The sequence below is a fragment of the Mustela putorius genome, unplaced genomic scaffold (genome assembly GCF_011764305.1).
Source record: "Mustela putorius furo isolate JIRA1106 unplaced genomic scaffold, ASM1176430v1.1 tig00003869_pilon_pilon_pilon, whole genome shotgun sequence".
Classification (NCBI taxonomy): domain Eukaryota; kingdom Metazoa; phylum Chordata; class Mammalia; order Carnivora; family Mustelidae; genus Mustela; species Mustela putorius.
In genome coordinates, this window is record NW_025422021.1 from 11,523,257 (window position 1) to 11,537,982 (window position 14,726).

Here is a 14,726-nt window from a genome sequence, read left to right on the forward strand (position 1 = left end):
CCTTTCTTAAAGTGAGTGAGAAATAATAAGTAATCTTCTATCTCTGGATGCTGGGTGTAGAAGATATTCTATGATCCCTAGTACAGGATGTCCCACTAAATCCTGGAAACTCTATCCTATAAGCATGATTGAACAGAATCATGATACTCCTCAAAGATTGACATGGGAAAGAACAATGACATGATCCAAATCTGAGTAAGTGACCCTTCCTAAAAAGGATGATGATTTTATGTTTTAAATCCCAGAGGTAAGAGAAGTGTATGTAAAGTGTAGTATAAGTTTTATGTGGAACTTCCAAGAGGACTTCTTAAGTGCTCTTTTAGACTCAGACATATTTTTTTTTTCAAGATTTTTTTATTTATTTGACAGATAAAGACCACAAGTAGGCAGAGAAGCAGGCAGGGGCGGGAATGGGAAGCAGGCTCCCTGCTGAGCAGAGAGCCCAATGCAGGACTTGATCCCAGGATGCTGGGATCGTGACCTGAGCCGAAGGCAGAGGCTTAATCCGCTGAGCCACCCAGGTGCCAACCCCAAGAGGACTTCTTAAAAGAGAGAGCGAATTTCCTCTCTCAACTCTCCATCCTACTGTCTTAATAAACAAGACATGAAGGCCACAACTCCTGCAACTTCCTTGAAACATGAAGATGAGAGCCACATCATAGGACCACAGCCTGTGAAGTAGAAGGACCTGACCTGCCTACCTTCAGACTTCTTACATAAAAAAATAAAAAATCTGTCTTACTTAAGATACTGTGTGATCTGGGGTTTCTTTTCTATTCTATACAGCCAAGCCTGAGTTATAAAAAACAAAACATGAATACCTGAAAATAGTGACATACCATAAATTACTTTAAAGCTTATTTTTGGAGGCCAGGGATATGACAGGTATAATAATGAATAAAATATGTGAAAAGAGATAAAAGGAAAATAAACATGTGTCTTTAATATACTAACTGAAGCTTCTAATGAGACAATTGGTGTAAAAAAAAGGTCTTTAACCTAAATACAGTGCTAAACACTAAAAAGCTTAAGGTAATTTCTACATCACCTATTTTAAAACCATGGGAGCATTTAACATTCTGCTACATGCAAAGACTATTTCCTTCACTTTCCCTTCCTCTTCTAATAACAACCAGTAACTAAATAGATACACGAATACATATTACAATAAAAACACAAATACAATAAAGACCAGTGCCTATTAACCCTAATGTCAATAGGGAATACAAAAGAAAAATTATATTAACAACTCCAATTATTCTATTCTACAACTTCCCACCTTCTTAAAAAAAAAAAAAAAAGCTGTCTGAGAAAAATTCAAGTAACTTATTAAAATTAAGCTCCAAACTCCCTAGTAATTACATAAAGATCTCTATCTGCTAATACATAAAGGTTTCTACTTAGTTCTCAATGTGTGACAAACTAAAAAAAATCTAATAAAGAGTGGCAAATTTTTTCTGGCCTCAAATTCTTTTTTTTTTTAAGATTTTATTTATTTATTTGACAGATAGAGATCACCAGTAGGCAGAGAGGCAGACAGAGAGAGAGAGAGAGAGAGAGAGGAGGAAGCAGGTTCCCCACTGAGCAGAGAGCCTGATGAGGGGCTCGATCCCAGAACCCTGGGATCATGACCCGAGCTGAAGGCAGAGGCTTTAACCCACTGAGTCACCCAGGCATCCCCTGCCCCAAATTCTAAGAGGAATTTATGACTACAATGACAGTGAGCATAACTATCACACAATACAGTATCTTTGAAGCTGTTTTATAAAAATAGATAATCCAATATTGAATTCTTATGAAGTTTTAAAAAATATAAATCATAGACTTTTTAAAAGATTTTATTTATTTATTTGATAGAGAGACAGTGAGAGAGAGCATGAGTGAGGAGAAGGTCAGAGGGAGAAGCTGACTTCCTGTGGAGCTGGGAGCCCAGTACAGGACTCGATCCCAGGACTCTGGGATCATGACCTGAGCCGAAGGCAGTTGGTTAACCAACTGAGCCACCCAGGTACCCCTAAGTCACAGATTTTTTTTTTTTTAATTTTTTATTTTTGATAAACATATATTTTTATCCCCAGGGGTACAGGTCTGTGAATCAACAGGTTTACACACTTCACAGCACTCACCAAATCACATACCCTCCCCAATGTCCATAATCCCACCCCCTTCTCCCAAACCCCCTCCCCCCGGCAACCCTCAGTTTGTTTTGTGAGATTAAGAGTCACTTATGGTTTGTCTCCCTCCCAATCCCATCTTGTTTCATTTATTCTTCTTCTACCCACTTAAGCCTCCATGTTGTATCACCACTTCCTCATATCAGGGAGATCATATGATAGTTGTCTTTCTCTGCTTGACTTATTTCGCTAAGCATGATACGCTCTAGTTCCATCCACGTTGTTGCAAATGGCAAGATTTCATTTCTTTTGATGGCTGCATAGTATTCCATTGTGTATATATACCACATCTTCTTGATCCAGTCACAGATTTTTTTAAAGCAATTCTAACTGAAGTTAATGACTCTTATATACTTAGCTCTGTGGTTCCCCAAAGATAAAGTCCATGTTTTATTCATCTTTGCATCATCAGCATCTAGCAAAGAGGCATAGCAACCTGGCACATAGCAGGTACTCATTAAATATTTCTTGAGGTACACCTAGGTGGCTCAGTTGATTGAGCTTCTGAAGCCTTTGGCTCAGGTCGTGATCCCAGGGTCCTAGAATCCAGTCCTGTGTAGGGCTCCATGCTCAGCGGAGAGCCCGCTTTTCCCTCCCTCTCTGTCTGCTGCTCTCCCTGCTTGTACTCTCTCTCTCTCTAATAAATAATCTAAAAAAACTTGTTTTAATTAAAAAATATATTTACTGAATTGAATCAGGCAATGACTTTTACAACTAACTACTATATAAACAATTGTTGATTAAATTTATCCCCTAAACAACACTTCTTTAATGATATTACTTTAAGGTACAGTTACAAACAGTATTATAAATATTTATATGGATGTTTCTCTAGATCTATTCTATTCAGTTAGCCATTATTAAATTAAGATCAATTTTCTTGACTCATATTTTAGTAAATAATTTTAGAATGCATTTCTAATGAATTTAATTTACTATGTTCAATTAATTCAACATATTAGGTCTTCTTCTGGTATTAACTTCTCCTTCTATTAAAGGCTAGTGTCAACAGTTGTCATCTCATGATAAGGGAGATGCACCAGTTACAGCTCTCAGACACTAATACAATAGGTCCTTTATAATCAACTGAACTATTTTTCTCTTCAGATAAGTATTAATTATAGAAAGAAGTCTATTTCTATATATCAAGCTTCCTTCATTTTAGCTTTTCAGATTTATGTCATAATTATGCATATATGTAAAATGTATACTTAAATACAATTAATTAAATAAGTAAATATCTAACTATTTTGAAGACTTTAATAAACAAAGTAAAATTGTTTAAATTCTAAAATGTGATACTACTGGTATAATTAGAAGACCAGGTCTTCTAATCAGGGAAAACCAACATAACTCCAAAGCAACTAGTTCCCTAAAATAAGGAAAACTAACTGAAGTAATACACACACACACACACACACCCCTAAACAGCTTATAACTAATTCTGCAAAGAGATGAAATTCAATAAGTCTATTTAACAAGCACAAAATAAGTAATGAAATTCATATACATAGCCAACCCCCAAATAAGTAACATTCAAAAATATCTGAAATTTGGCAGTTCTTCAAGAAGTTAAACATAAAATGACCATGACCCTGCAAACCCACTTTTAGCTATGTACAGAACAACTCAGGACAGCTAGTCCAACAAAAATCTGTAAACAAATATCACAGTAGCACTACTCACAAGAGCCAAATTGTACAAACAATCACAATGTCTATCAAATGATGACTGGATGAAAAAAATGTGGCATAGTCCTACAATGAAATATTACTCAGCCATGAAGAGAAATGAAGTACAATACATATTACAACATGGAAGAACCTTGAAAACATTAACTGAAAGCAGACAAACACAAAAAGCCATATACTGTATAATTTTATTAATATGAAATATCTACTACAGGCAAATCCATAGAGTAAGGAAGCAGATTAGTGGCTTCTAGGAGTTGGGGAAAGAAGAAAATGGGAGTGATTGCTTAATGCTGGGCTAATGAAAATGTTCTGGAGCTAGATAATGGTGATGGTCACATAACATATGAATGTACTGAACTATACATTTTAAATTTTTAAAAAGGTGACTTTTATGGTTTTCTTTTAAATAATATAATTATTTATTTTAGAGAGAGAGCACACACATGAAGTAGGGGAGAGGCACTCAAGGAGAATCTCAAGCAGACTTGACACTAAGCACGGAGCCCAATGCGGGGCTCAATCCTAGGGCGCTGAGATTATAACCTGAGTTGAAATTAAAAGTTGGCAACTTAATCAACTGAGCCACTCACAGGCCCTGTGAATTTTATGTTTTATGAATTTTATATTTAAAAACAATCCAAAATTATCAGATAGATTTAACAGATGCACTCAAATAATTTCATCCCAAAACAACAGAATAATATTCAAGTACACATGGGATATTCTCCAGAACTGATCATATATCAGGCCATAAAACAAGCCTCAACAAATTCAAAAAGATCAAAGTAACAGCATGCATCTTTTCTGACTACAACCACAAGAAAATATGAAACTGTAAGTCAGACACAAGAAAATATCTGGAAAGACCACAAATAGATGGAGGTTAAAATAACATGTTCCTAAACACTGAATGCATCAACCAGGAAATAAAAGATGAAATTAAAAAGTAAATGGAAACAGGGATGCTTTGGTGACTCAGTCAGATGGGCAACTGCCTTTGGCTCAGGTCGTGATTCTGGGTTCCTGGAATCAGGCCCGGTGTTGGGTTCCCTGCTCAGCAGGGAGCCTGCTTCTTACCCCTTGCTTGTGCACTCCATCGCTTTCTCTCAAATAAATAAAAATCTTAAAAAAAAAAAAAAGTACATGGAAACAAATGAAAATGAATGGTTCAAGACCTTTGGGATGCGGCAAAAGCATTTCTAAGAGGGAAGTTTGGAGCAATACAGGCTTACCTCAAGAAGCAAGAAAAAATCTCAAAAAACCTAACCTTACACCTAAAAAAGCTAGAAAAACAACAAACAAACTTAAAACAAGCAAAAGGAAGAAGACAATAAAGATTAGAGCAGAAATAAATGATACAGAAACTAAAAAAATAAAACCAATAGAACAGATCAATGAAGACAGAAACTAGTTCACTGAGAAAAAAACTCAACAAAATTGATTAACCCCTAGCCAGACTTATCAAGAATAAAAGAGAAAGCCTTCAACTAAATAGAATCACAAAGAACCAACATCACAGAAATAAAATTATAAGAGAATATTATGAAAAGCTATATGCTGGGGTGCCTGGGTGGTGCAGTCGTTAAGTGTCTGACTTCGGGTCAGGTCATGGTCCTAGGGTCCTGAGTCCCACATTGGCCTCCCTGCTCAGCGGGAAGCCTGCTTCTTCCTCTCCTACACAATCCCCGCCCCTTTGTGTTCCCTCTCTTACTGTCTCTCTCTGTCAAATAAATAAAATCTTTAAAAAGAAAAGAAAAGCTATATGCCAACTAAATTGGACAACCTAGAAGGAATGGATAAATCCTAGAAATATATAAACTACAAAAACTGAAAAAGGAAGAAACTTCTGTTTGAACAGACTGATTACCAGCAAAAAATTGAATCAGTAATCAAAACACTCACAATCAACAAAAGCCCAGGACCAGATGGCTTCATAGGCAAATTCTACCAAACATTTAAAGAATTAATACCCATTCTTCTCAAATATTCCAAAAAATAGAAAAAGAGAGTACTTCTAAATTTGTGCTATGAGGCCAGCATTACCCTGATAGAAAAAAATGATAAAAACACCACACACACAAAAGAAGAATTAAAAGCCAATGTCTCTGATGAATATAGATGCAAAAATCTTCAACAAATCAGCAGGAAATCAAATCCAACAATGCATTAAAAAAATCATTTACCACCATCAAGTGGGATATACTGCTGGTTTGCAAGGGTAGTTCAATATTAGCAAATCAATCATTACGATTTATCATAATAATAAAAGAAAGCAAAGAACCATATGATCATTTTAATAGGTACAGAAAAAGCATCTGTCAAAGTACAATGTCCATTCATGATAGAAACCCTCAACAAAGTAGGTTTAGAGGGAACATAACTCAACATAATAAAGGCCATTTATGAAAAACCTATAGCTAACATCATCCTCAATGGGGAAAAACTGACAGCCTTTCACCTAAGGTCAAGACAAGACAAGGATATCCACTCTCACCACTTTTATTCAACACAGTACTAGAAGTCCTAGACACAGCAATCAGACAACAAAAAGAAGTAAAAAGCATCCAATTCAGGAAGAAATAAAACTTTCACTATTTGCAGATGACATGACATTGTATAGAAAACCTGAAAGACTCCACCAAAAAACTGCTAGAACTGATAAATGAATTCAGTAAACTCCCAGGGTACAAAATCAACATTCAGAAATCTGGCATTTCTTTTCTTTTTTATGTGGCATCTCTATACACCAATAATGAAGCAGCAGAAAGAGAAATTAAAAAAACAATCCCATTTACAACTGCACCAAAAATAATAAGATATCTAGGAATAAATCTAACCAGAGAGATGAAAGACCTGTACTCTGAAAACTAAAACACTGACTAAAGAAAGTGAAGATGACACAAATAAATGGAAAAACATTCCATGCTTATGGATTGGAAGAATAAATATTGTTAAATTATCCATATTACCCAAAGCAATCTACATATTTAATGTAATCCCTATCAAAACACCAACAACTTTTTTCACAGAGCTAGAATAAACAATCCTAAAATTTGCATGGAACCACAAAAGACCCCAAAGAGCCGAATCAACCTTGAAAATGAAAAGCAGAACTGGAGATGTCTCAATTCCGAACTTCAAGTTATATTACTAAGCTGTTGTGATCAAAACAGTATGGTACTGGCACAAAAACAGACAACAGATCAGTAGAACAGAAAAGAAAACCCAGAACTACATGGTCAATTAAACTTTGACAAAGCAGAAAAGAATATCCGATGGGATATCCAAATGGTGCTAGGAAAACTTAATAGCAGCATGCAAAAGAATAAAACTGGACCACTTCCTTAAACCATATACAAAAATAAATTCAAAATGGATTAAAAACTTAAATGTGAGACCTGAAACAATAAAAATCCTAGAAAAAACACAGGCAGTAACTTCTTTGATATCGCCATTGTAACTTCTTTCTACATATGTCTCCTGAGGCAAGGTAAAGAAAAGCAAAAATAAACTATTGGGACTGCCTCAAAATAAAAACTAAGAGACAATGGACAGAATGGGAGAAGATAATTTTAAATGACATATCTGATAAAGGGTCAGTATCCAAAACCTATAAAGAACGTATACAACTCAATACCCAAAAAACAATCCAATTAAAAATGGGAAGAAGATGGGGTGCCTGGGTGGCTCAGTGGGTTAAAAGCCTCTGCCTTCAGCTCAGGTCATGGTCCCAGGGTCCTGGGATCGAGACCTGCATTGGGTTCTCTGCTTGGTGGGGAGCCTGCTTCCCTCCTTTTTCTCTGCCTGCCTCTCTGCCTACTTGTAATCTATGTCAAATAAATAAATAAAATCTTTAAAAAAAAAAATGGGAAGAAGACATGAATAGGCACTTTCCCAAAGAAGACCTCCAGATAGCCAACAGAAACATGAAAAGATGCTCAGTATCACTTATCATCAAGGAAACGCAAATCAAAACAATGATGTATTACCTCACACCTGCAAGAATAGTTAACACCAAAAACGCAAGACACAAGTGTTGGCAAGAATGTGGAGAAAAAGGAAACCTCTTGCACTGCTGGTGGGAATGCAAACTGGTGCAGCCACTCTGGAAAACAGTATGGAGGTGCTTCAAAAACTTAAAAACAGAGCTACCCTCAATGGGGTATCCTCAGTGACCTAGCTACTGGATATTTACCCAAAGAATACAAAATTCTAATTCAAAGGGACATATGCACCCCTATATTTACAGCATTATTTATAATAGCCAAGATATGGAATCAACCCAAATGTACATCGATTGATGAATGGATAAAGATGTGGTGTGTGTATGTGTGTGTGTGTGTATAAACATGTGAGTATAAGCACATGTACATATTTATTGGATTTACTCAGCCATAAAAAGAATGAAATCTTGCCATTTACAATGACATGGATGGAGTTAGAGAGTATTAAGTTCAGTGAAATATGTCAGAAAAAAACAAATTACCATATGATTTCACTCTTATGTAGAATTTAAGAAACAAAACAAATAAGCAAAGAGATAAAAAAGAGAGAGAGAGGGGCAAATCAATAAACAGACTCCTGACTATATAGAACACACTAAGGGTTACCAGAGGGTGGTGGTTGGGGGGATGGGTGAAATACATGATGGGGGTTAAGGCATGCACTTGCCTTAATGAACACCAGGTGATAAAAATAAAAATTTTTTTAAAACCCCCAAATTTAAGTATAAAATACTAAACTACAGTTCAAACATAAAATGTTATGCTTATTTATTAATGACATTTAACTCCTCAGTATCACAATTTGCATAAAATACAAATTTGCTTATCTTTAGAATAAATGATCACTTCACACCCTTAGGTAAAAAATTATATGAAAAGATCAAGTTGAAGTACACACAAAAAGTATCTTCCCCAGTAACAAGGCCTTTATACACCTATAGATGTTCTTTCATGTAACTCATAATAACACAAGAAAAAAGCTCTTTATCAAAAGGGAATGGTTAATTATTTAGTAGAATATTTTAAATGTCTTTAAATGAAAACTACAAAGACTATGGAACAATAATTAAAACATTATTAATATAATATTAATGTTATTGTTATCACAGTATTAATGCTGTTAATATCAAGATAGTACATTAACATTAATTAAAAATTATGGGGTATCACACTTGAATAACCCTATGATTACTACTATATAAAATATTTATGCACGTAGATAGAGGCATTAAGGCTGACAATTTGCTCTTTTTTTCAAATTTTTGAATTATCACTTTAAATCTTTTTAAAACAAAAGTTTTCAGAGTGATTTTCCCTCATCTTTACCTTATTATTGAATAAAAACCTTAAAAGAACAGACCCATAAGGAAAAAAAAAATACCTTTATTTTACTGTCCTCTTCTTTTAGATATATATGATTTACTACTAATAAAAAAATAAAAAACTCCTTGACCTCACATTACCAACAGAATTAATATTTGTCCCCATAATTTTTAGAGTATTATGTTTACTATATGGCTAAGAAGCAGAATTATAAACACATACCTTTTCGTAAGGGTTGCGGCATCATTAAGATCTGGATGAGCAAAAGGGATGTAACATCATGATAAAGAACTGGAACCTCAGGCTGTTGTTCTTCATTTCCCTGCCTAAAGAAAAATGCATTATCACTTTAGACAATATTGCATATCTTTTCTAATTCATTTTATATTTCCCATGTATGTCTATGGAACAGAAATCAAACTTTCATAAACAACTGAGAATTCTCAAAAGGAAAAGTTAGGGGCCATATTTTTTTATTTAAAAATATAATCTTTACAGGGCACCTGGGTGGCTCAGTGGGTTAAGCCGCTGCCTTCGGCTCAGGTCATGATCTCAGGGTCCTGGGATCGAGTCCCGCATCGGGCACTCTGCTCAGCAGGGAGCCTGCTTCCTCCTCTCTCTCTCTCTCTCTCTGCCTGCCTCTATGCTTACTTGTGATCTCTGTCAAATAAATAAATAAAATCTTAAAAAAAAAAATATATATATATATATAATCTTTACATCCATATATTCCCTTGACTCTGCCTAATATGAAAAAATTACATGGAAAATTTATTAGATCTTACTTAAGTAAACAACTGGGATACATTAACTTGATATGAATTTTTTTTAATTTCTTAAATTACAGAAATTAAATGAAGGATTAAATGGAACTTTAGAAGATTAGTTTCACTATAAGTGGAGTGAATATAGGATACTTGCCATCACAAACCTTGCACTACAGAGTAAATGTTCACATTATTAAAAAAGAACAGGTACAATTCAAAAACAAGTTATACAGAAAAGGCATGATTTATATATTTTGTTAACAAGTTGTTTCAATTTTATGACTATCATAAAAATTCAAAAAATCTTTAAAATTTTCAAAGTTTCCAAAAAAAGATAATGATAGCCAAAGCAGAACTTAAAACACACTATAAAAGACAAAGTAGTAAATCGTAGGAATGTGGAGTACTAAGAGAAACACAGAATATATTCCAAAGCAGATCTCATTCTAGATCTATAAGAATTTTTAAAACCCTGTAGAAGGAAAGATTTTTTAATCATAGGTTTAATTTTTAATGTCAGAAAACAAAAACAAATCTTATGCTTCTAGAACTGACTAAATATGAAACTATAATGCAGACTAGATTTACAAAAACTGTTCAACTCTTTTGTTAGGCTCCATCATTGACCAAATACTTCCTACATGTCAGGCACTAGACACACTGATGAGTAAACCAGTGCCTGCTGTTCTGAAGTTTTTAAGTGCCAGGGGAAGACAGCTCTTTAAATGTCTACATTCTCTACCAATATCCCTTAAATTAACTTGTCTCTCTCTCCAAAGCTAACTTTCTATTAATGCTATGAAACCTACTATTTGTCTCTCCAGTCTCTCTTTTTTATAAGCCCAAAGTTCTTTTTTTTTTTTTAAATTGGGGAGTGGCTACCATTCACTCATCTACTATTTAAATCCCCCCAAAAAGGGTTTTCCACATGGTCAACAATGACCTCATATTATAAAATCTAGTGGATATTTTTCAATCATTATCTTATTGACCTTTAACTCTGTATACAGTTGAACATATTTGTCTGGAAAATTCTCTTGGCTTTTGTGAAACACTCTCTCAGGTTCCCTTCTAACTTTCTGATTACTCTACTTTCATTTTCTTGACAAGTTCTTCCTCTGACTAACCTAGAAATGGTGCTGCTTCCCAAGGCTCCAATTCCCACTCTCTTTTAATATAAAGCACTCATTTTGAAAGACTTCCTAACCCAATCACCAGCTATACATTGATGACTTCAAAGTCTGCATCTTTTGCTATGATTCTCTTACACTCTCTATCTGAATACTCACTATCTCCACTTGTATATCTAACAGGAAGCTCAACCTGAGCATGCCTGAAACTGAACTCATGCTCTACTCTATACCCACAATAGAGTAGCCCCCAGCCATAACCAATTTACTCTCCCTTCTGTGTTCTTGGTCTTGATGTGGTTCATTTATTATACCCTCTAGCATTTAGCACAATGTCTGAATGCAATATAATCTATACAACACTAAAAATAGAATGAATAAATAAGGCAGCATCTTGGGGATATCCTGAACCTACCTTCTCTTATTCACCCCGTATTTATCAGTAAGTCCTAACAACTATCTTTATTTTCTTTGTCATCTCTATAGCCACTGCCTTCTCACTATTCAATCGTCACAATTTTATGTTCTCCCAATTCATCCTCTACACTATTAAGTGCCCTGGAAAAAAAAGAAAAAAAGGAACCTTTCACAGAAACTATATCTTGTTTGCTGTCATTTCCCTGATGCCTGATTACAACAATTTATAAAAACCAGCTGAATAGGGGCGCCTGGGTGGCTCAGTGGTTTAAGCCTCTGCCTTCGGCTCAGGTCATGATCTCAGGGTCCTGGGATCGAGCCCCGCATCAGGCTCTCTGCTCAGCTTGGAGCCTGCTTCCCCCTCTCTCTCTGCCTGCCTCTCCGCCTACTTCTGATCTCTGTCTATAAAATAAATAAACAAAATCTTTAAAAAATAAATAAATAAATAAAATTTACAAAATTAAAAAAAAACCCAGCTGAATAAATTTAAAAATGAAAAATGAATGGATGGCTAGATGGAAAAACAGGTGGAAAAAGAGACAAAAACTAGTTAGCTAAAACTACAGAGCATCAAGAGAGAAATAAAATGCACTGAGGGAAGAAACATCATAGAAAATCACAAACTTTAATAAAATTAGGGCTTATAATTCCTACATGTATTTGTATTTCTCTGGTTTTACCACAGTTCCTTTAGTGAAATGAACAAAATGACTCCAAAGGAAATATGCAAAGAGGATAAAACCTGTTCCCAAATAGTAAGAGGAAAGTAACACTGAAAAATCCTTGCAGACCTATGGATGATAAAGAAAGTGGTAAGAAACATGTCCATTAAAAACTACTTAGAGGGGAAACCGGGTGGCTCATTGGGTTAAGCCTCTGCCCTCAGCTCAGGTCATGCTCCTAGGATCTTGGCATGGAGCCCCGCATCGTGCTCTCTGCTCAGCACGGAGCCTGCTTCCCCCTCTCTCTCTGCCTACTTGTGATCTCTGTCAAATAAATAAATAAAATCTTTTAAAAAAAAAACTACTTAGAATAAAAATGAGTTTGGATTATCAAACTACTGTATCAAATCTAACAGCTGACAAAAGACTCATACTTAGAATTCAAATGAACTTGATGGATCCATTTAAATTAACCCAATCTCACTTCTATGCAAAGATAAATTTTACTGGACAAAAATCAGAGAGGCTTAAGAACTTCTGGCATCATGACCTAAAAGACTAACAAATTACAGAGATTTTAGGTGTAGAAAATAAAAATATCCCCAAATGAGTAAATTAAATATAGTTTCTTAAAAATAGGGATATTATAAGCAACTGAAAAGTTTAAAGGGCTAACATAAGTCTATATTCTCATTTATTTTATTATGTGTCAATAATTTTTTTGTAATAGAAGCAATCCTTTTCAAATTTAGAGGTTAATTATTTTGCTATTATGTCTTGTTTGCTTATTATTATTATTGTACTGATCTTCAAATATTATTTAAAATCAGTCTAAATCTCCATATGCATGGACAACTATAGTTCACATTATATCCTCATTATAACTATTCATATACACTTGTTTTAAATTTAGCTATCTTTATATTAAATATAATATATTTAATAAATTTAATAAATAATAAATTTAATAAATAAAAATGTTTAATAAACTGAGAATGTATACTTAAGAAAAGTTTCGAAACTACAATGATACAAAAAAGAATTCTGAAAATGGGGAATGTTCTGGGGTCCCTGACTGGATCAGTTGGTTTTAAAGCATGCAACTGTTGATCTTGGGGTCATGAGTTCAAGACCCATGTTGGGCTTAATTATTTTTTTAAAAATGGGGAAAGTTCTTAGTTGGGAAACTGTCTCTATAAAGATAACTATTTTCCCAAAATTAATTTACGAATTTAAAATAATTCTAATCAGAATCTCAAGTGAAGGTAAGGGCTTAGAAAATGGTTCTAAAGATCATCTGGAAGAATAAGCAGATGAGAACAGTAAAGGAAAATTGGGAAGCAGGGGATGGGGTTGGAGGTGGAAGAAATGAGAGAAGCCTAATCTAACCAGAGACATACACATAACATATCTTCCCAATAACTAAACCAGAATGGTTCTATCACAGACATAGGCTTGTAAGTCAAAAAAACAAAGTGGAAAGTCCCTCATCAGGACCATAATATGCAAAAATTTAGTATATAATAAATGGGATGTGAAATTGCTAAAAAATTAGTTATTTAAAAATAAATCTTAAATCTTCACGTATTACTGATGAAAATAAATTCCAACATTTTAAAAAACCATCCCATAAGAAAATTCTACAAAGAATAAATGAGTAGGTATTGCAAACCCTAAGGCAGGAAACACAATGTAATACAGGTTTTAAAGGTAAACACCAGAACTTAGATGGGCTAGATAGGTATTCTAAGTATGAAAGGAACCAGAAAAAATAAGAAATACAGGGCCTGACTGGTTTGGCTAAATGAAATTTTCAAACCTTAATATGTCAAGAAAAGTAATATAAAATTAAAAGGCAAACATATTTTGGAAAAAAGTTTCAACATCTATGAAAAAATAAGGTTTACTACTTTAAGCTGTAAAGAATCACTAAGATAATTTTTTAATTCTTTATTTAAATACAATTTAGTTAACAGATGCTGTATTACTAGCTTCAGAGGTAGAGTCTAGTGATTCATTATTTGCATACAATACCCAGTGATTATTACATCAAGTGCCCTCCTTAACACTCATCACCCAGTTACTCCTTCCTCCCACCGATCTCCCCTCCAATAACCTTCTGTTTCCTAGAGTTTAGCATTTTATATGGTTTGCTTCCCTTCCTACTTTCAACTTATTTTATTTTCCTATGTTCATCTGTTCAGTAATAGATAGTTTTTTAAAAATAAGATGCCAACAGAAAAATGGGCAGATGTTCTGAACATAAAATTCACAAAGAATGTACACAAATAACTGGTAAACATGAAATATTTATATAAAATTAACTTTATTTTTGTTTTACTAAAAAAATTTCTATTACTTTGGAATCCCATTTTTTTAATCTATCAAACTAGCCCAAAATATGTTTTTAAAGTGATAACACTCAAGAGTAACAGAAACAGAACTATCTCTGCATTGCCAGTGAAAGCTGATATAGGTACAATCTTTCCAAAAAGCAATGCTGTGCTATGTAACACAGTGCCTGACATACAGTGAATATTTCTCAAATAAATGAC

The 14,726-nt window shown here is 34.2% G+C and overlaps 1 protein-coding gene and 1 long non-coding RNA gene across 8 annotated transcripts in view; one reads left to right on the forward strand and one right to left on the reverse strand.

Annotated features, from left to right (window-relative positions):
• Nucleotides 1-14,726, reverse strand: part of UBR3 (ubiquitin protein ligase E3 component n-recognin 3) — a 239,123-nt gene that overhangs the window by 41,277 nt on the left and 183,120 nt on the right. For all 6 annotated transcript variants that reach the window (XM_045066843.1, XM_045066849.1, XM_045066846.1 and 3 more), the window contains one exon: nucleotides 9,418-9,521. In XM_045066843.1, coding sequence (XP_044922778.1) covers nucleotides 9,418-9,521 — 104 coding nt within the window. The remainder of the gene's footprint in view (nucleotides 1-9,417; nucleotides 9,522-14,726) is intronic.
• The window catches only part of LOC106004977, a 132,635-nt gene that overhangs the window by 22,702 nt on the left and 95,207 nt on the right, over nucleotides 1-14,726 (forward strand). The window lies entirely within an intron of this gene.